The 22,340-nt window shown below is 49.5% G+C and overlaps 2 protein-coding genes across 2 annotated transcripts in view; both read right to left on the bottom strand.

Annotated features, from left to right (window-relative positions):
• Positions 1-709: 709 nt before the first annotated feature.
• On the bottom strand, positions 710-1,006 carry LOC115083662 (zinc finger protein 22-like). Its single transcript, XM_029587614.1, has one exon. The coding sequence runs from the start codon at positions 990-992 to the stop codon at positions 735-737; it is 258 nt and encodes an 85-aa protein (XP_029443474.1). The 5' UTR covers positions 993-1,006; the 3' UTR covers positions 710-734.
• Positions 1,007-1,105: 99 nt separating this feature from the next.
• LOC115083644 (zinc finger protein 208-like) overlaps positions 1,106-22,340 on the bottom strand; it is a 309,671-nt gene continuing 288,436 nt past the window's right edge. Inside the window, exons 7-9 of the mRNA XM_029587587.1 lie at positions 22,079-22,097; positions 12,944-12,948; positions 1,106-2,468 (exon numbers count right to left, since the gene is read on the bottom strand). Coding sequence (XP_029443447.1) covers positions 1,126-2,468; positions 12,944-12,948; positions 22,079-22,097 — 1,367 coding nt within the window. The 3' untranslated portion in view covers positions 1,106-1,125. The remainder of the gene's footprint in view (positions 2,469-12,943; positions 12,949-22,078; positions 22,098-22,340) is intronic.

The raw sequence follows: 22,340 nt of genomic DNA, 5'->3' as shown, positions 1-22,340 counted from the left end.
CGCTACTTAGCTGAATAACTTTTCCAGCTAAGTAGCACCGCTCTGATCCACCCACTGCCCACCCACAGCTTTCTCAGCCATTGAACATAACTGGATATTCAGCAGCAGAGAGATAGAAGGATAAGTCCTACTTATCCAGCTTTCTGGCATCTGAATATCAACCTCCCTGATTCTTATAGCTTACTTGATGGAAATGGAGAAGTTTTATTGTTCTTGCATCCGGCATTTTAATATCTTTATTAGGCCACTCTTCTATTCCAAAACTGTATGAAAGCATTTGAACTGAATGTGACTCCTGTGCAACTTTTCTGGTGGCTTGCAAGATCTTCCTTTCCATTTAAGTTTTTACCAGACACAGTACATTAACTTGGTTTTTCTCCAGTATGGATTCTCTGATGCAATATTAAACGCACCTTCTGAGAAAAGCTTTTACCACATTTAAATGATTTTTCTCCAGGGTGGATTTTATGATGCCGTCTGAGACATGCCTTGTCACTGAGCATTTTACCACATTCAGTACATTAAAGTCGTTTTTCTCCAGTATGGATTTTCCGATGCGATATAAAATTGTCCTTCTGACAGAAGCTTTTACCACATTCACTACATTTAAATGGTTTTTATCCAATATGGATTCTCTGATGCAATATTAAATGCACCTTCTGAGAAAAGCTTTTACCACATTCGGTACATTTAAATTATTTTTCTCCAGTATTGATTTTTTGATGCGGTCTGAATCATGCCTTGACTCTGAAGCTTTTACAATATTCAGTATATTTAAATGGTTTTTCTGCAGTATGGATTATCTGATGCAATATTAAATGCACCTTCTGAGAAAAGCTTGTACCACATTCAATAAATTTAAATGGTTTTTCTCCAGTATGGATCTTCTGATGCTGCATGACAGATGACATCTGACTAAAGCTTTTGCCACATTCAGTACATTTAAATGGTTTTTCTACAGTATGGAGTCTCTCATGCAATATGAAACACATCTTCCAAGAGAAGCTTTTACCACATTCAGTACATGTCAATGGCTTTTCTCCAGTATGGATTTTCAGATGTTGCCTGAGCCATGCCTTGTCACTGAAGCTTTTACCTCATTCAGTACATTTAAATGGTTTTTCCTCAAGAATGGTTATTCTGATGCCGTCTGAAACATGCTTTGTCCCTGTAGCTTTTACCACATTCAGTACATTTAAATGGTTTTTCTCCAGTATGGATATTCTGGTGCCATCTGAGACTTGCCTTGTCCCTGAAGCTTTTATCACATTCAGTACATTTAAATGGTTTTTCTCCAGTATGGCTTTTGTGATGCCGTCTGAGACATGCCTTGTCCCTGAAGCTTTTACCACATTCAGTACATTTAAAAGTTTTTTCTCCAGTATGGATTTTCTGATGCCGCCTGAGGTTGGCTATGACACTGAAGCTTTTACCACATTCAGTACATTTAAATGGCTTTTCTCCAGTATGGATTTTCTGATGCTGTCTGAGGTTGTCTTTGACACTGAAGCTTTTACCACATTCAGTACATTTAAATGGTTTTTCTCCAGTATGGCTTTTGTGATGCCGTCTGAGACATGCCTTGTCCCTGAAGCTTTTACCACATTCAGTACATGTAAATGGTTTTTCTCCAGTATGTCTTTTCTGATGTCGCCTGAGGTGGGCTATGACACTGAAGCTTTTACCACATTCAGTACATTTAAATGGTTTTTCTCCAGTATGGATTTTCTGATGCTGTCTGAGACATGCCTTGTCACTGAAGTTATTACCACATTCATTACATGTAAATGGTTTTTCTCCAGTATGGATTTTCTGATGCTGTCTGAGGTTGTCTTTGACACTGAAGCTTTTACCACATTCAGTACATTTAAATCGTTTTTCTCCAGTATGGCTTTTGTGATGCCGTCTGAGACATGCCTTGTCCCTGAAGCTTTTACCACATTCAGTACATGTAAATGGTTTTTCTCTAGTATGTCTTTTCTGATGCCGCCTGAGGTGGGCTATGACACTGAAGCTTTTACCACATTCAGTACATTTAAATGGTTTTTCTCCAGTATGGATTTTCTGATGCTGTCTGAGACATGCCTTGTCACTGAAGTTATTACCACATTCAGTACATTTAAATGGTGATTCTACAGCATGGATTTTCTGATGGCGTCGGAGACATCCCTTGCCTGTGAAGCTTTTACCACATTCAGTACATTTAAATGGTTTTTCTCCAGTATGGAGTCTCTGATGCAATATCAAATACCAGTTCCGAGAGAAGTTTTTACCACATTCAGTACATTTAAATAGATTTTCTCCAGTATGGATTTTCAGATGTTGCCTGAGATTGGTCTTCTGTCTAAAGCTTTTGCCACATTCAGTACATTTAAATGGTTTTTCTCCAGTATGGATTTTCTGATGCCTTCTGAGATTGGTCTTCCGAGAGAAGCTTTTACCACATTCAGTACATTTAATTGGTTTTTCTAATAAAGAGAACTCAGTACTGTAATGTTCCCCATCTTGAGGGCAATGAGAGGGTCTCTTACCTGTGTGCTTTCTTTGGTGTATTACTAAGGATTCCCCGCAAGAAAAGGTTTTCTTGCATTCAATACAAGTGAAAGTGCTCCCTTCAGTGTGGATTCTCTGGTGTAATTTCAGGGTTAACGTCTGGTTGCATGGAAAAGGTCTCTCTCCTGTGTGACTCCTCTGGTGCAAGACAAAATGACATTTTCTACTAAAGTTTTTCCCACAGGTGTCACAGTGAAAGGATTTCTTCCCTTCCTCTTTCTGCTGGAAGTCAGAAGTCATTTGATCACTGTTATTACTCTGGAAAGGTCTCTCTGCTCTCAGATTTCTAATGCTGTGTTCAAAACTCATTTGATCACTGTTATTACTCTGGAAGGGATTCCCTCTTCGCATGTGTCCCTGGTGCTCAGGGATGTCTGTAAACTCCCTGTCACTTCTCTCACAAGCAGTGACTCCATCCAGTGACTCTCCTGCAGAGTCTTGCTCCTTCTTCTCTGATTCCTGCTGTCTTTGGCTAATGTCTCCCCCCTTAGTTCTCTGGGCAAGATTCTTACAGACATTTCTGGATTGTCTTGGTGTAAGTGCCAATACTATAGGGTGTTCTTCTCGATTCTCCTCCCTCTTCTCTTTCTGTATGACCTCATTGTCTGCTGGATATAAAAAGGAATTAATCATGTGTAAGAGACAATGGCATGGAAAGCTACCAATAACCTGAGATGAGATGTTTAGAAGGATCACATAATGAATGCATATTAAAGAATTCTGTGACTTAGAGAGATTTTCATAGGCATCACATAAAGTTTCTGCTATGATGTCTCTATAGAAATATTCAGAGAAGTTAAGAAAATCAGTTGGTTCTCTTTACCATACTGTGTAGGATACAGAAATAAAGCTGATGCAATACAGGAACTTTGGAGATCACACAGGTCCCTCCTTTAGGATTCCTGTAGGTCTGGTTCTCTGGGCTTATCTACTATTTATTTAATAACATTTATAATCTGCTTATAGCGGATCTGCCAAACTACACATTATAATAACAAATTAAAGTAATAATAATCATGGACAATTAAACTTCAGAGATCTAAAAACAAGAGTTAAAATTTAAAATTTAATCCTCTGCAATAGCAGCAACCAAAGTAATTCACGCAGCAGCAGAGTCGCATGATCCCAAGGAAAGCTTCTTATAACTAAATGGGCCCTGGAAATTTGCAGCGTTTGCAAGGCTCGCAGGCTAGAGTGAGGCAAACCAATCCATAATCTGCTGTACATCCAGATTGCCTCTCCCAGTTCTCTCAGAGGATTCAGAAACCCAGGAATAAATGGGTTACAGTGGGCTCTGGTAGAACAAAACCTGTAACTCTGAGACACCCAATTTCCCCAACTTTGCAGCGTCCTATATATCCACCCCACTACTCCCACACAGAAGTCAGACATCCAGGATTCAAAAACCCAGGAAGGTGAAATTACTACTCAGATGATAATTTTCTTTCCTCTAGGATAGGCAAGCCAGTGCACATAAGTGGGTTATGCACGCCTACCAGCAGATGGAGACAGAAACCTGGAGTATGGGAAACCACACTTGGCGTGGCCAGTGAGGTGCTATCTGGATCATGGTTCCCTTTTCCTGACGTAGCTTCACGAGAGTCTTTGAGAGAAGAGGAAGCGGAGGGAATGCATAAAGTAGACCGGTTGCCCATGAGAGGGAGAATGCATCTCTGGGCTGAGAGTGTTTGCTGCGAATGAGGGAGCAGTAATTGTCCACTGTGTGGTTCTGAGGGGACGCAAAGAGGTCTGTCTGAGGATATCCCCAGTGTCTGAAGATGGAGTTTGCTACCGAGGGGTTGAAAGACCACTCGTGCAGTTGGAAGACACAACTCAGCTTGTCTGCTAGTACATTGTCCACTCCTGGCAAGTAGGTGGCCCTGAGGTACATCGAGTGGGAGAGAGCCTCCGCCCATATCTGCGCAGCTTCCTGACACAGAAGGAGTCTGTGCCTAGTTGCTTGTTGATGTACCACATGGCCACCTAGTAGTCCGTCTGAATCAAGATGACTTGATTTGAGAGGCGATCCTGGAATGCCCTGAGAGCGTATCATATTGCTCGAAGCTCCAGCAAATTTATTTGGTGTTTAGCTTCCTCTAGAGACCAAGATCCTTGTATCTGTAGATTGGCCATGTGGGCTCCCCACCTGAGGATGGAAGCATCGGTGGTGAGAATGACTTGAGGTTTGGAATTTGAAAGGGCAGTCCTTGGAGGAGATTGTTCTGATTTTTCCACCATGCGAGAGACAGACGGAGTGAGTCGGTGATGTAGACGATGGTTGACAGAGGCTGAGTGGCCTGTATCCATTGTGACCTGAGAGTCCAGTGCATGAGCCTCATAGCCAAGCGGGCCATTGGTGTGACATGGACTGAGGATGCCATGTGTCCCAGAAGGATGAGGAACTGGCGAGCTGTCGCAGCATGCTGAGACTGTAACTGGTGAGCGAAAGACACGAGAGTTTGTGCTCGTTGCTGAGGAAGAAAAGCTTTTGCCCGCAAGGTGTCCAAGTCTGCTCCAATGAACGACAAGGTTTGAAATGGGACTAAATAAGATTTTTCATAATTGACGAGAAATCCTAGTGAAATTAGAGTGTGTAGAGTTAATTCGAGGGACGACCAAGCAGCTTGCTGAGTTGAAGCCCTGATTAACCAGTCATCCAGATAGGGGTAGACGTGAACACCTTGGGTTCTGAGGAAAGCTGCTACAACCCCGAGACATTTGGTGAAGACTCGTGGTGCAGACACTAGGCCGAACAGAAGCACTTGATATTGATAGTGCTTGGGGCCTACTAAAAACCTGAGATACTTGCGATGAGCTGGAGCTATCGCAATGCGGTGTATGCATCCTGGAGGTCCAGAGAGAAGAGCCAGTCTCCTCTTTGAAGAAGGGGTAGAAGCGATCCCAAGGTTACCATCTTGAACTTTTCCCGCTGGAGGTACTTGCTGAGAGCATGTAGGTCCAGAATTGGACAAACACCCCCCCGATTTTTTGGGGATCAGAAAGTACCAGGAATAGAACCCTAGGCCTTGCTGTGAGTGCGGAATGGGTTCTATTGCCCTTGACTAGAGAAGAAGGGAAACCTCTTGATCCAGAAGAATAGAATTGTCGGACGTTCTCCACGTCTGCAGAGGCAGGGAGTCCAGTGGCAGGGAAAGGAAGTTTAGAAGGTAACCTTGAGCAACAATTGTCAATACCCATTGGTCGGATGTGATTGAAGTCCACATGTTGTGGAAGTGGCACAATCGACCTCCCACTGGTATGCGTGACAGAGGAAACTGGCTGCTGCTCTCCAAGCGGAAGTAAAAAAGCTGAAGCAGGCCCTGGCTGGGGAGCTGCTTGTGGTTTTTGTTTTCGGGCTTGGTGAGGCTGAGGTTTTTGATAAAGTCTCGTAGCACGGGACCTTGGTGGTGGCGGGTTGGCCTTTTTTGGACGATAGAACGACTTCTTAGAGTCCTTCCTGAAGGGCTGCTTTGAGGAGAAGTCAAAGCATTGAACAGAGCTGTTTGAGGGTCTCATGATGGTCTTTTAATTCAGCCACCATCCGTTGGATTTGTTCACTGAACAGATTATCTTCGATACACGGTAGGTTGGACAAACGGTCTTGCACTTCTGGACGAAGGTCAGAAGACTTTAGCCAGGCCCACCGTCTTGCCGAGATAGCCATTGCCGACACTCTGGTAGCGGTGTAAAAAATGTCATAAGATGTCCGAATCTCATGCTTTCCTGCTTCAAAGCCTTTGCTTACAAGGGTTTGTAGCTGGTCTTGGAATTGTTGAGGTAGGGAATCGGAGAAGTCTTGTATTTGCTTAAAGATGACCCTGTTATATTGGGTCATATAAAGCTGATAGGCAGCAATCTGGTAGATAAGCATGGCTCCTTAGAATACTCGTCGACCAATGTTGTCTAGGAATTTTTGTTCCTTAGCAGGAGGGGTAGAGGAGTGAGGTTTTGACCTTTTGCCCTTTTTTGTGCAAATTCTACCACAACAGAGTGGTGATCAAGCTGGGATTTTTGGATGCCTGGGGCTGACTGGACTAAATAAGTAGTGTCAGCCGTTCCGTGTACTGGAGCAATTGATCCAGGATTTTCCCAGTTCTTTTTGAGATCAAGAAGGACCTGATGAATGGGAATAGAAGTGACCACCTTGGGGGCATCCAGAAATTGGAGCAACTCCATCATCTGGTGCCTATCATCTTGTTCAGTCTGTAGTTGAAAAGGAATCAACTCAGACATTTCCTTAACAAAATTTATAAATGAGAGGTCCTCTGGAGAAGAATGGTTTCTGCTCTCAGTGGGAGAAGGTGGTGAAGGTAAGTCATCGGTGTCTGTGGAAGTATCATTCCCCCAAGTGTCATAAGGATCAGCAGACTTCCCTTTAGGAAATGAAGGAGTTTGGGTACCTGAGGGTCCCAGTCGAGGCTCCGAAAAAAAAATCGGAGGAATCGCCGGAGGCACCGATGATGACATCGAAGGCATCGGTGCAGGCATCGAGGGCATCGATGGATTACTCAATGGCGCCGAACGTATCGGCACCGATGGATGAATCAATGGCGAGGGACATATCGGCATCGAAGATTGAGGCAACACCCCCGAAGGAGGGATGCGGAACGGTGTTTCTCCTCCCGATGATGCTGTCATCGGGGAGGGCATCATAGTCATCGGAGACCCAGGATCCACTGGTGGAAGAGCTGCCATCAGAGCCTCCATTCTGGATAGCAGCGGTGCCAGTGCTGCCGGAATCGGGTCGATGACAGGTTCCACAAATCTGTGCCGGAGGAACCTGAAGACGTTGCATCGCCCTTGTCGATGGCCTCCTGAACCAGCTGGTCCAGTTCCTCTCGGAGACCTTGAGCAAGGAGCCCCGGCTCCGGAATGGAAGAGGGAGCAGAGGCATAGCCGGAGGGACCACCTTTACAGGCGGAATCGTGGCTCCCAAACCCCGATCGGGTGAGGGTTGCCTCTGTGACCTGGTCGCAGGAATAGATGGTGCCGTTCCTGGAGTGGGCTTCTTCGACAACGGCGAGGTCGATGGTTTCGCTCCCTCTATGGTCCAAGTCTTACGATGGCGATGTTTTTCCCTGCGATCTCCTCGATCCTGAGGAGGAGTAGAGGGTGTCAATGGCCGTGAAGATGTCGATGGCGGTCGGTCACTGGTCGATGTTGACACGAAGTCAATAGTGCCGGTTCCGACGTCGATGCAATGGACGGAGTCGGGGGTTGAGCACAGAAGAGGAGTTCCATCTTCTCCATTCTGGCTTTGCGACCTTTTGGTGTCAGGACATCATGCTCACGGCCTAAACACATTACATAGACTCCATGGGGGTCTGTGATAGACATGGTGTGTGAACAGTCCGGGCACTGACGGAACCCCGAAGCTATGGCCATTGACAAAAATCGAGCCGCGGTACGGTCGATGGCCGGTAGGCCGTGAGGGCCAAAACTTAACGGTAATAGATGGAAAACCATGTAAAACTTAGCGGAGTACTGCGGTCAGAGAAAAGTCAGAGGACAGACCCCTGGGGGCAATTTTAACTTTAAGAATTCCGTGAGGAAAATTCCTGTCAGGAATCTCTATAGAGCTCCTTTGCCAATAGGCTACTGCTGCGTGGAAAAAAGAAGACTGAAGGGGACCCCTGCTGGCTGCAGGGTTAGTCCCATGCTGGGCATGCCCAGTAGGGGCTAGTCAAAGTTCTGGAAACTTTGACAGAAGTTTTCCGTGATTGGGCTCCATCCTGATGATGTCTCCCATTTGTGAGGACTACCATCCTGCTTGTCATGTGAGAAACCAGCAATCCTTCCCCCAGACCTCCAGGGACAGATGATCACAGCACTTCAACCCATATAGAAGCTCATTTCAAGCGGCCCACCCTGCAGACCGGAGCCAGTCCTTTCGGAACAAGCACAATAAAATGGGAGCCAGCTTGGGTCCAGGCCCCAGCCGCACCCCACAATGAAGACCAACCGGCCCATCCAAAGGAAGAAGCCATAGGGGGCAGACTTCGAGAAGGATATTACCTGGATTTCCACCACCTCCCTCCGGACAGGTTTGTGGAATCTCCCTGCCATGACCCTTCCAAGAGAATGGCAGTGGAAGCTACACTGACCAGATTACTAGCCTTAGAGGCTATAACACAGGTGCCTCCACAACAAATAAATACTGGCCATTATTCCATCTATTTTATCGATCCCAAGAAGGAAGGAACATTTAGACCTATCCTGGACCTCAAGGCGGTCAACAGTCACCTGAAGATTTCTCGCTTCCACATGGAAATCCTACGCTTGGTAATAAGGGCGATACAACCAGGAGAGTTCTTTACCTCCCTGGATCTGTTGGAAGCCTACCTACACATTCAGATCCAACAAGAGCATCAGCATTTTCTACACTTCTCGATCCTGGACCATCACTAGGAATTCGGGACACAACCTTTCGGGTTAGCCACTGTACCCCGGACATTCACCAAGATCATAGTGGTGGGGCAATACTGAGGAAGGAAGGAATCCACGTGCATCCGTATCTAGACGATTTGCTGAACAGAGCGAAATCCCCAGAGGAAAGCCACCAGGCAACCAAGAGTCAAAACTCTACTGGAGAGCCTCGGGTGGGTGGTCAACACAAATAAGAGCTGCCTGCAGCCTTCCCAATCTCTAGAATACGTGGGAGTCCGGTTCGATACCAAACAAGACAAGGTCATCCTGACACTGACAAGGAGATCAAAACTGATGACCCAGTTACGAACCCTGCTGAGCGAACTTCGCCCCATAGCACGGGATTACCTACAAGTTCTCGGCCTCATGGCATCCACACTGGAAGTAGTCCCATGGGCACGGGCTCACATCAGACCCCTACAATGCTCACTATTATCACGATGGAATCCTCTGTCCCAGAACTACATCGTATGGCTTCAGCTCCCGGACAGAGTTCAGGCCCAACTACGATGGTGGCTACAAGAAGCCCATCTGAGCCAGAGAACGAGACTATCCTCCCCAACCTGGATCCTACTCACCACGGATGCCAGCCTACAAGGATGGGGAGCACACTGTCAGGAGCTAACCGCCCAAAGGCTATGGAACAAAGGAGAGTCGGGATGGAATATCAATCGCCTAGAAGTCCGGGCAGTCAGACGAGCCTGCCTAAGGTTCGGTCACAGACTCAGAGGCAAAGTGGTCAGAGTAATGTCGGGTAACGCCACAACAGTGGCCTACACCAACCGTCAGGGAGGAACTAGAAGCCAATAGGTGTCTCTGGAAATAGACCCCTTAATGTCATGGGCGGAAATGCATCTTCAAGACATCTCGGCCGTCCACATTGCCGGGAAAGACGATGTCGCAGCGGACTACCTCAGCAGAGAAAGTCTAGATTCAGGAGAATGGAAACTGTCAACAACAGCATTCAAATTGATAGTAAACCGTTGGGGGAACACCAACCATGAACCTCCTGGAAAACAGATCCAACGCCCAGGTACCCAGTTTCTTCAGCCGCAGGCGGGAACCCCAGTCCCAGGTAATCGATGCCCTGGTATAGACCTGGCTACAGGAGACTGTTATATGCCTTCCCACCGTGGCCCCTATTGGGCGGGATCATCCACAAGATAGAAACCACAGGGGGACAGTACTTCTAGTGGCCCCGGACTGGCCAAGAAGACCATGGTACGCAGACATGCGAAGACTGCTAACAGGGAGCCCCTGCCGCTACCTCCACACAGAGACCTGCTCCAACAGGAGCCGATCCTCCACGAGGATCCAGCTCGATTCTCTCGAGAGGACTCGCCTAAGGAGGAGAGGACAGTCGGGGGCAGTAATTGACACCCTCCTCCGAGCACGCAAGTTCTCCACATCCCTAACATACATAAGGATTTGTAGAGTATTCGAATCCTGGTGCAAGGACCACGACATCATACCACACTCAGTCAAAATTCCTGTAATTTTGGAATTCCTACAGAATGGACTACAGAAAGGATTGTCCCTCAACTTCATCAAGGTACGTGTCATGTTCTTGAACAAATAGCGAGAGCGGCAGCATAGCCACTCACCCGGATGTCTCCCCCTTCCTGAAAGGAGTCAAACACATCAGACCACCCCTAAAGTGGCCGGTGCCTCTTTGGAACCTTAACCTGGTCCTAGATTTCCTAGCAGGAACCTCCTTCAGACCGCTCCGCGGCCTGTCTCTCCGACCATTAACATTGAAGACAGCCTTCCTGCTGGCAGTCTGTTCAGCCCGTCGTATATCCAAGCTACAAGCACTGTCCTGCCGATAGCCGTTCCTCCGACTCACCCCAGGAACAATTCAGTTATGCACAGTTCCGTCGCTCCTCCCGAAAGTGGTATCTCACTTCCATCTCAACCAAACCATCTCTCTACCATCGCCAGATGAGCATAAGAATTCGAAAGAGGCTCGAAGTCTATGACATCTCAACGTCGGCAGACTCCTAGCCCAATACCTGGAAAGATCGGAATCCATTCGAAAGACGGACCATCTATTCGTCCTTCACAGCGGGAAGAAGCAGGGGGAAGCGGCCTCGGGAGCAACCATAGGCCACTGGATTAAAGAGGTCATCAAGGCGGCCTACGTGGAAGCAGGCAAGCCATCGCCTTTACAAGTCAAGGCCCATTCTATTAGAGCCCAGGCAGTGTCCTGGGCGGAAACCAAGATGCTGTCACCCGCCGAGATCTGCAGGGCGGTGACATGGTCCTCCATCCACACCTTCTCCAGGTTTTACCGCCTGGATGTTCAGGCTCGGGCGAACAGAGTGTTTGCAAGGGCAGAACTGAGTGGGTCATGGGCAGCCTCCCACCCCGTTCGGGAGTAGCTTTTATACATCCCATTGGTCCTGAGTCCATCTGCTACACGCTAGGAAATGGAGAAATTACTTACCTGATAATTTCGTTTTGCTTAGTGAAGACAGATGGACTCAGCATCCCACCAACGGCTGCCGTTACTCATGGAATTCTCGGGGGACATCCCCAGGAGCGAGTGATTCAAAGGGAAGCCATGCTTCCCTTCATCTACGACACCCATCCTACCGGGTGTCGACGTTTCTTGGTTGAGAGCACTGGCGGTCTCCAGCTACAGCCAATTCAAATTAATTAAGTTAACAAAGTTATAAAGTTAATCAAGTTATTCGAATTATTCAGTCATACATATATCACAATGCTCCTGTTAGCAGTTGGAGATGGATCAGATTTCAATCTGACGTCAGCCCCTTGTACATATACCCCTGCAGGAAGTGCAGTTCTTCAGTATTCTCCTCGAAAAGCATTGTGGATATATGTGTGACTGACTTCATGAGTAACTTGATTAACTCGCATAACTTCATAACTTGGTTAAGGTTATAACTCGATTATTAAATTGGATTGGTTGATTGACTATAGCTGGAGACAGCCAGTGAGCTCAACAGGAAAGCGTCGACACCCGGCCGGGTGGAAATCCTAGGTAAACGAAACGTGGCTTACCATTGAATCGTTTGAAATCAATGTGCACGGCAGCCAAGGATGGGATGCTGAGTCCATCTGTCTACACTAAGGAAAATGAAATTATCAGGTAAGTAATTTCTCCATTTCCTAGCGTGTAGCAGATGGACTCAGGACCAATGGGATGTATAAAAGCTTCTCCCGAACCGGGTGGGAGGCTGCCTGTGACCCACTCAGTACTGCCCTTGCAAACGTTATATCCTCCCGAGCCTGAACATCCAGGCGATAGAATATGGAGAAGGTATGGACGGAGGACCATGTCGCTACCTTGCATCTCTCGGCAGGTGACATCAATTTGGCCTCTGCCCAGGAAGTTGCCTGGGCTCTGGTCGAATGGGCCTTGATCTGTAGAGGCGGGGGCTTTCCTGCTTCTACGTAGGCCGCTTTGATGACTTCCTTGATCCAGCGGGCTATCGTGGCCCGTGAGGCCGCTTCCCCTTGTCTCTTCCCACTGTGAAGGACGAAAAGGTGGTCTGTCTTTCGTACTGGTTCTGACACTTCCAGGGATCTGGATAGGAGTCTGCGATGTTGAGATGTCGTAGAGTACGGGCATCTTCAGAATTCTTCAAGGCATCCGCCGATGGAAGCGAGATGGTCTGGTAAAGATGGAAGTGTGATACCACCTTGGGGAGGAACAAGGGAACTGTGCGGAGCTGGATGGTTCCCGGGGTGAGTCTGAGGAACGGCTCACGGCAGGACAGTTCCGAGATGCGGCGGGCTGAGCAGACTGCCAGCAAAAACACAGTCTTTAAGGTCAAAAGGCGGAGGGACAGACTTCCGAGGGGTCTGAAGGCGGTTCCCGCTAGGAAATCCAGAACGAGATTGAGATTCCACAGAAGTACCGGCCACTTTAGTGGCGGGCGGATATGTTTGACTCCTTTTATGAAGCGAGATACGTCTGGGTGAGAAGCTATGCTGTCACCACCGCTCTTGGAGCCGTAGCATGACAATGTGGACACCTGTACCTTGATGGAGTTGAGGGACAGGCCTTTCTGAAGTCCGTTCTGTAGGAACTCCAAGATCACTTTAAATGAGCGTGGCTTGATGTCGTGGTTCTCGCACCAGGCTTCAAATACTCTCCAAATCCTTATGTAAGTTAATGATGTGGAGAATTTGCGTGCTTGGAGGAGGATGTCGATTACAGCCCCCGCGTATCCGCTCTCTCTCAGGCAAGCCCTCTCAATGGCCAGACCGTAAGAGAGAATTGAGCTGGGTCCTCGTGGAGGATCGGACCTTGTTGTAGTAGGTCCTTGTGTGGGAGCAGAGGAAGAGGGTTCTCTGCCAGTAGTCTTTTCATGTCTGCGTACCACGGTCTTCTTGGCGAATCTGGTGTCACCAGAAGAACTAGTCCCCTGTGTAGCTGTATCTTGTGAATGATTGCGCCCAACAGGGGCCATGGTGGGAAGGCATATAGCAGGGTTCCCGGTGGCCAGTTCTGTACCAGGGCATCGATCCCTTGGGACTGCGGTTCTCGCCTGCGGCTGAGGTATCTGGGTACTTGGGCGTTGGATTTGCTTGCCAGAAGATCCATGTCCGGTGTCCCCCTTCGGTTTACTACCATTTGGAAGGCTGCGGATGACAGCCTCCATTCTCCGGGATCTAGACTTTCCCTGCTGAGGTAGTCCGCCATGATGTCGTCTTTCCCGGCGATGTGGACGGCAGAGAATTCCTGGAGATTCGCTTCCGCCCACGCCATCAGCGGGTCTACTTCTAGGGACACCTGCCGGCTTCTGATGCCCCCTTGTCGGTTGATGTAGGCCACTGTTGTGGCATTGTCTGACATCACGCTGACCACTTTGCCTCAAAGTCTGTGAGTGAACCGCAGGCAGGCTAGTCTGACTGCCCGTGCTTCTAGGCGACTGATGTTCCATCCTGCCTCTTCTGTGTTCCACTGCCCTTGGGCAGTCAACTCCTCGCAATGTGCTCCCCATCCTCGTAGTCTGGCATCCGTGGTGAGTAGGGACCAGGTTGGGGCGGACAGACTTGATCCCCGACTCATATGGCTGGTCTGCAGCCACCACCGTAGTTGGGTCCGGACTCTGCCCGGGAGTGATAGGCGTACGGCGTAGTTCTGGGACCGTGGGCTCCACCTCGACAGAAGTGAGCGTTGAAGGGGCCTCATGTGGGCTCGAGCCCATGGCACTACTTCCAGGGTGGATGCCATCAACTCGAGGACTTGCAAATAAGTTCTACAACTTTGTTCTATGTAATGCCTCTAGGCAAAAATTTATGTTCAGTTTCAATGTAAACCGATGTGATCTGTATTTCATACAGGAACACCGGTATAAAAAAAATGTAAAAATAAATAAATAATCCTGCTATTAAGTTCACTTAGAGAATAGCCACTGCCATTAGCAATGGTTACATGGAATAGACTTAGTTTTTGGGTACTTGCCAGGTTCTTATGGCCTGGATTGGCCACTGTTGGAAACAGGATGCGGGGCTTGATGGACCCTTGGTCTGACCCATTATGGCATGTTCTTATCCTATGCTGTGGGACGAGGGTCGTTTAGTAATGTTTGCAGCCGGTTCCACAACTTTGATTTCCTTGTGGGGATCAGGCTGACCTTGCCTTCTTTGGTGTCGAATCGGACTCCTAAGTATTCCAGTGACTGAGGGCTGTAGGGAGCTTTTGTTCGTGTTGACCACCCATCCTAGGCTCTCCAGTAGATTTATGACTCTGCTGGTTGCTTGGTGACTTTACTCTGGTGACTTCGCCCTGATCAGCCAATCGTCTAGGTAAGGCTGTACAAGGATTCCTTCCTTCCTCAGTGTGGCTGCCACCACGACTATTACCTTGGTGAACGTCTGGGGTGCTGTGGCTAACCCGAAGGGAAGCACCCGGAACTGGTAGTGACTGTCCAGGACCTTGAAGCGTAGATAGCGCTGGTGTTCGTGATGGATTGGGATGCGTAGGTAGGCCTCCGAAAGGTCCAGTGAAGTGAGAAACTCTCCCGGTTGTATAGCCCTTAATACTGATCGTAGGGTTTCCATGCGGAAGCGGGGAATCTTCAGGTGGCGGTTGACTGACTTGAGATCCAGGATGGGTCTGAATGTTCCCTCTTTCTTGGGAACGATAAGTAAATAGAATAATGCCCAGTATGTATTTCTTGTGGAGGTACCGGGGTGATGGTCTCGAGGGCCAGTAGTCTGGATAGTGTGGCTTCCACCGCCACCCTCTTGCAGGGGTCGTGGCAGGGGGAATTCACGAATTTGTCCGGGGGGGGGGTTTCACAGGAAATCCAGATAGTACCCCTCCTGAATGATGGCTAGGACCCATCTGTCCGAATTTATCTCCACCCATCTGCGGTAGAATAGGGCTAGTCTGCCCCCTATGGCTTCTTCCCTTGGACGGGTCGGCTGAATCTCATTGTGGGGTACGGCTGGGGCCTGAGCCCGAGCTGGTTCCTCTCTTGTTGTGCTTGTTCCGAAAGGACTGGTTCCTGCCCGTAGGGCGGGGCGCGTGATAGTTGCTCCTGTAAGGGTTGAAGCGCTGTGAGCCCCTGCCCCTGGAAAAGGGTCGCTGGTTTCTCTTCGTCCTATCTTCCGGTAGGCGCAGCAGTGGGGACTCTCCCCATTTGTCGGCCAATTTCTCCGGTTCGCTGCCGAACAGGAGGGATCCTTTGAAGGGCATCCTTGTGAGGCGTGTTTTGGAAGATAGGTCAGCTGACCAGCTTCAGAGCCAGAGTTGCCTCCTGGCCGCCACTGCGGAAGACATGCCTCTGGCCGCCGTTGGTACCAGCTCGGAGGCAGCGTCTGCAAGGAATGAAACTGCTGGTTCCATGACTTCTCCCGGGGTGTTATTCCTGGTCTGAGATAAACAGGCACGTGTCATCACGGTGCAGCAAGCCACAATTTGAAGAGACATAGCGGCTACGTCAAAAGACTGTTTAAGGATGGCTTCCAGACGACGGTCATCTGCATCCTTGAGCGCTGCTCTTCCCTCAACTGGGATAGTGGTGCGCTTCGAGACCGAGCATACCATGGCATCAACTCTTGGGCATGAAAAGAGTTCTTTGGTTGCCGGATCCAGGGTGTACATGGTTGCCAAGGCTCATCCCCCTTTGAAAGTGGACTCCGGAGCATTCCATTCCAGGTCAATTAGCTGTTGCGCAGCTTGTAATAGAGGGAAATGGCGGGAGGTCTGGCGAAGGCCCTCCAGCAGGGGATTCGGCTTAGGTTCCCCTGAGGTATCCGGGCCTGGGATAGCGAGCTCCGACAGGCATTGGGTGACCAGGTCCGGGAGCTCGTCCTTTGTGAAGAAGCATCTCATGGTCCGGTGGGGCTCTGTCCCCGTGGGGAGCTCCCCTTCTTCTAGGGGCTCGGCTTCCTCTTCAGAGATGTCAGTGTCCCCATCAATGGGGCTTCTGGGTATTGGAAGCCTGTGTCTAGGTCTTGAGGGACCTGGGGCATCAAGTTCCTCCGGTGAGGCACGTCGCTGTGGAGGCTCAGTTCGCATTTGAATAAGGTTGTGAATCCCTTTGAAGAAGTCCACCTAGGAAATAGACGCAGTGTCCAGGCTGGGTGCTGGTGCCATGGGGATCCCCGTCTGTAGGGGGGTCCCGCTGGAATTTGCTAGGTCCGGGGTACCTCCTGAGGAGCTACTGCTCGGCCCTGGGTGGGACTGGCCCTTAACTGGATCTTCCAGGACCTCCTCACACTGAGTGCATAGGGCGTCGGCCTCCTCGCTTTGTGCATCTATGATGTGGCATGCAGGGCAGAGGCCTTGAGCTTTTATCTCTGTTTCTGGTGGTGCCATGGCTGTCGGCACGTAAACCTTATGCGCTCTGGTTGTGTGAGTGGATGTGCGCTCAAGGTGGATATGTGCTCAGCTAGCGGGGCGCGCGTATCTTATGCGCGCGGCCTTTGTGCGTGTAATCTACGCACACATGTACTTTCTGCGTGTAGGTAAATTTATGCGCTTGGGCCGTACGGCGAACGGAGCAGCGAGTGAGGCCAAGATGGTGAGGGCGAGCACGCGGGCAATATGGCGACCACTTCGGAGGGTCTCCACGTGGACAGACCCTTGGAAATACCTAGGGCCTGGCCCTGCTAGGGCGGATCAACCCGGTGGCGTTGGTCTCGTTGGTGACCTGCGCTCCTCCTCGATCCTCGGAATCAGGCGAAGATTTCTACCTTACCTTGTCTTCGGCGCTTCCCGGCTTCATTCCGGGTGGTCTCCGGCTGCGGGGGGAGAGGGTAAGTACCTTCACCGCTGCGCTCGAGGGTGCACCCGCTGCCTCTCAGCCGCGCCCAAACTCATCTCGCTCGGGGGCTAGGTCCTCGCCGTGATTCGGCCGCCAGACCGAGGCTCACCTCCAAGGGACCACAGAAATCACCTTGGGAATCTCAACTGGGGGAGGGACCCGAAGGTATCACCGCAGAAGAGCGGGGCTCGTCTTCAGGTAGGTTTCTTCTTTAAAATTTGTGTTTTCTTGTTGAATTTGGTTCTAACGCTCTGAGAGCGTGCAGATAGTCCCTAACTGCTTTGGAGACGGAAAATACTGGAGGAACTGCACTTCCTGCAGGGGTATATGTACTAGGGGCTGACATCAGATTGAAATCTGATCCGTCTGATCCGTCTCCAACTGCTAACAGGAGTATACTATACCCACTGGTCCTGAGTCCATCACGCTACGAAAGTAAATTTTTATTGACCAAGATAAAGAATCATAGTGTGACATCAACAATGTTAGGTCCATACAGTTATCAAATGAGAAAACCTTGTGATCCCTACCCCCCCCACCTTCCCTTAAATACACCACATGTTATCTATGAAGATTAACTGTTGCTACAGACATGAAAACATTGTCCAGTCCAACATTTGACTAGTGAGTACAGCCAAGTGATTCTCTTCTCTGTACATGTGATAATAAACCCAAACATGCCTTAAACATGACTCTTGGTGGTTATTTCTCTAAACCTTTAGAAAATAAAACTGAGCTCATCCAGATGAGGTTTGAGCAATTATCCAGTTAACGAAGGGTTCCCACGATTGTTGGATTGCAGACAATTTGTCCTGTCTGACTGCGGTGAGATGTGCCGTCCGATAACTCGAATGAAGTCCGTGGATTACTGCTGAAAGAGATGGAGGGTTAGGAAGTTTCCATGCTTTGGCTAGTTCACAGCGGGCCGCTATAAAGACTTGTGAAATGAATGATTGTGGTGCTTTATCCATACCCTTACTTGGGAGATTCAACAAAACATGAACAGGTTGCATCAGTACGTCCACACTGGTCAATTCCCTCATCCACCCTCTGACCTGGTCCCAGAAAGGAATCACCAAAGGGCATGTCCACCAGACGTGGCTATATGAGCCCGCTTGACCGCCATGCCGCCAGCATTTATCAGATATACGAGGGTACATAGCATGTAATTTAACAGGAGTCAAATGCCACCTATACAGTAGTTTATAACAGTGCTCTTGAATTGCTGCAGAGATAGAGCTTTTGGTTGTCCGCTGAAACATAATGTCCCAATCCTCTTCACTTAACTGCGCCACATCTACCGGTTCACCTTTGTCCACAAGTTTATTTACCCCCTTCCAGGGTTGCTGCCATCAAACTGAGCACCTGTAGATAGGACCACACTGTCAGGCATATAGTGCTCACCCAGTGATGCACCTGTCACATCAATTTCTGAATCAAAACTTCTGGCAGGAAAACTGTGTCTTGCATCGTGTCAAACAAAACACCCAGATACTCCAATGACAGATAGCTGAAGACTGCTCTTGGCCAGGTTCACCACCCAACCGAGCTACTGTAACAAGGAGAAAACCTTGCGGGTCACCAAGTGGCTCGCTTCCAGAGACCTGGCTCGAATCAGCTGGTCATCCAAATACAGGTGTACCAGGATCCCATCTGTTCTCAACGCTGTCGCCAATACCACCATAACCTTGGAAAACATCCAGGGGGTGGTGGCTAGTGAAAAAGGCAGCGCCCAAAACTGATAGCGTCCTAACACTGCAAAATGCAGGTGCTCTTCAAATGGATGGGAATATGAAAGTAGGCCTCAGACCGATCCAAGGAGTTCAGAAATTCCGACAGCACAGCCATTATCACTGAGCCTATGGTTTTCCATGCAAAAATGAGTCACCCTCAAATGACGATTGAGACTTGAGAACCAGGATGGGACGAAAGGAGCCCGTCTTCTTAAGCACAACAAAATTAATGGAATATCGCCCCATTCTTCAGACGTTGGCACTGGAACGACAGCCTTCAGCCGAAGGAGCCTTAGAAGCTTAGATTCCACTGCCTGCTTCTTCTGTGGGGAGTGGTAGGGAGACATCATGAATACATCCCGAGGAATACTGCGAAATTCCAGCGCATATCCTTCTCCTCTCACCTCCAGGACCTACTGATCCAATCTGATCTCTACCCACCTCCGATAACAGAGAGAGAGGCGTCCCTCTGTCTTTGTTCCTGAAGGTAAGTTGGCAAACCATCATTGGGAAGCTCTGGAGGATGCGCCACCCGAGCCCACTCCTCTCTTGGGCTGTCTAGGATGAAAGGACTGAGACCTACCGATAGGCCGAGTCCTCTGAAAATGCTTGGAGACGACACCTCATACCAGAGGCATTGCAACTGCTTCTTATCCTCCAGCAACAGAGGGACTGGAGATTTGCCCCACTTACTGGCAAATTTCTCCAACTCCCTCCCAAAGAAGAGCGAGCCTCTAAAAGGCATTTTCGTAAGGTTAGCTTTGGGGGCTGCATCTGCTGACCAATTTCGCAAAAATACTTGACACCTGGCCACCACCACCAAACCCACTCCTCTGGCCGAGGTACGAACCAATTCACAGCCCGCATCTGCTAAAAAGGTGGCAGCAACTTCCATAACCGCTCTGGAGGTCACTCCAGAATCAGCTTCCTGAGAGAGGAGCAGACAAGATCGTGCCACTAGGGCGCAACAGGAAGCGATCTGTAAAGTCATCACCACTGCTTCAAAGGCTTGCTTAAGGATAGCCTCAGTCCCCCTATCATGCTCAACCCTCGAGGCCACTCCTCCCTCCACAGAGATAATCGTCTGATTAGAGATGGCACATCCCAGCACATCCACTTTGGGAAAATAAATGCTCTCTCACCACTGGATCCAGGAGATACAGGTGTACCAATGTACGACACCCTTTAAAATTTGCCTCTGGGGCACCCCATTCAAGATCAATCGCAGAAACATAGAAATGACGGCAGAAAAGGACCAAATGGTCCATCCAGACTGCCCAGCAAGCTTATGGTAGCACCAGCTGCGCCATACAGGTCTCCCATAAAGGTATCATCAGGAGGTGGCAACTGCCGTGGCATACAAGTTACCCCCATACTTAGTTTCCCAAACTGCTAAACCCAGGGCCCTCTTTAGTTGCTGTCTGAGTCCAATTCCCTGTTACCTCTTGCCGTTGAAGCAGAGAGCAATGTTGGAGTTACATCACAAGTATAAGGCTTATCGGTTAAGGGCAGTAACAGCCACACCAGCAAGTTACCCCCAGGCTTGTTTTCCCAGACGTAAAACTCATGTCCTTGGTGGTTGCTGTCCCCTTTTTCTCTTGCTCTTAAAGCAGAGAGCAATAATGAGTTGCATCAACAGTATGAAGGCTCGTTAGTTAAGGGTAGTCACCACCACACCAGCAAGTTACCCCTGAATGGCATCCATAAAAGGGGAAAAACAAGAGGCTTTACGCAGGGAAGACAAAATAGGATTCTTCTTCATTTCAGACATGGAATCTGCACCAAGAACACTCGGCATCTTTAATGTCTGGGAAATCAGGGCCGGCAGTTCATCTCTATGAAAAAAAAACACAATACGTTTCGATACGGTTCCAGTCCTGGAGGAATTTCCCCATCTTCCAGGGAATCAGGATCTGCCTCATCATCAGTGCCATCCAGGTTCCTGTCGGTAATACCCACAGTAAACTGAGGCGTGCTCTGGCACTTAAACATAGAACTGGAAGAGGGAGGGTGAGGGTCCGACCTGACAGGATTGGGCGAAGAAAGAATTGCAAACCCTGAAAAAACTCCACGCAAGAAAAAGCAGCTGGATCCAGGCCAAACACGGAAGGAACTGGAGCGGGGCCCACTGAACCACCATCCCCTGTGGAAGAATCAGTCAAGGGAGTTCCAAGATCCGGCGATCCTCCAGACAGATCCTTAACCAGACCATCTTCAGGCTGGGAGGATCCAGGTTTATCGAAATCAGAGGAAGACAACTCTCCTGTTATATTCGGGCATCTCAGCCTGATGTGTCTTCTGACAGGCAACAAGGAGAGAAAGGCACTTAGATTTCTTAGTCATCGGCACCATCAGTGCACAGCCAACGGAGAATGTACGTCTAGCCAGCTCGCACTGACAAATTGCAAGCACCCAAAATTTATGCGCACCAATAGTACGTGCTACAAACACAGACACAAACTGTGCACCTAAACCTGGGCACACCAAACGGAAAAACCTGTGGGGCGGATTTTAAGAACCCTGCTCGCGTAAATCCGCCCGGATTTACGCAAGCAGGGCCCTGCGCGCCGGTGCGCCTATTTTACATAGGCCTACCGGCGCACGCAGAGCCCCGGGACTCGCGTAAGTCCCGGGGTTTTCCGAGGGGGGCGTGTCGGGGGACGGGCCCGATCCACACAGCGTTTTCGGGGCGGGACGTAGCGTTTCGGGGGCGGGCCCAGGGGTGTGGCCACGCCCTCCGGACCCGCCCCCAGGTCGCGACCCAGCACGCTAGCAGCCTGCTGGCGCGCGGGGATTTACGTCTCCCTCCGGGAGGCATAAATCCCCCGACAAAGGTAAGGGGGGGGTTTAGACAGGGCAAAAGAAAGTTCCCTCCGAGGCCGCTCCGATTTCGGAGCGGCCTCGGAGGGAATGGAGGTAGGCTGCGCGGCTCGGTGTGTGCCGGCTATACGGAATTGGTAGCCTTGCGCGCGCCGATTCAGGATTTGCGCGGCTACGCGCGTATCTACTAAAATCCAGCGTACTTTTGTTTGCGCCAAGAAAAGTACGCCAAATCGCGCTTTTTGAAAATCTACCCCGAGCGTACAAAAGTCACTTCCAGAACTGGGCGCACAGCACGTGTGCAGAGCCAGATGCACTAGAAGCACCAACGTTCCACTAGAGGGCAGTAAAGCAGCACAAAAGCGGCAAAAATGCAGCCGTGGCCTTCCATGCGGAGCGCAAGAAACAAGCCTTGCCGCAGGGCCTAGCCCACCGGTGCCACTCAACCTGCCAAGTTCCCCTAACACCAACGGGAGCGGGAACAAACGCCAGAATGGTGCACCAAGCATGGAGACCTGAGGAAGTCATGCAGACCCTTCTGTAATCTCTCTGTCTTCAC

The sequence above is a fragment of the Rhinatrema bivittatum genome, chromosome 2 (genome assembly GCF_901001135.1).
Source record: "Rhinatrema bivittatum chromosome 2, aRhiBiv1.1, whole genome shotgun sequence".
NCBI classification, from domain to species: Eukaryota; Metazoa; Chordata; class Amphibia; order Gymnophiona; family Rhinatrematidae; genus Rhinatrema; species Rhinatrema bivittatum.
The sequence above is the reverse complement of the archived record's forward strand: the minus strand, read 5'-3'. Positions and strand labels throughout refer to the sequence as shown.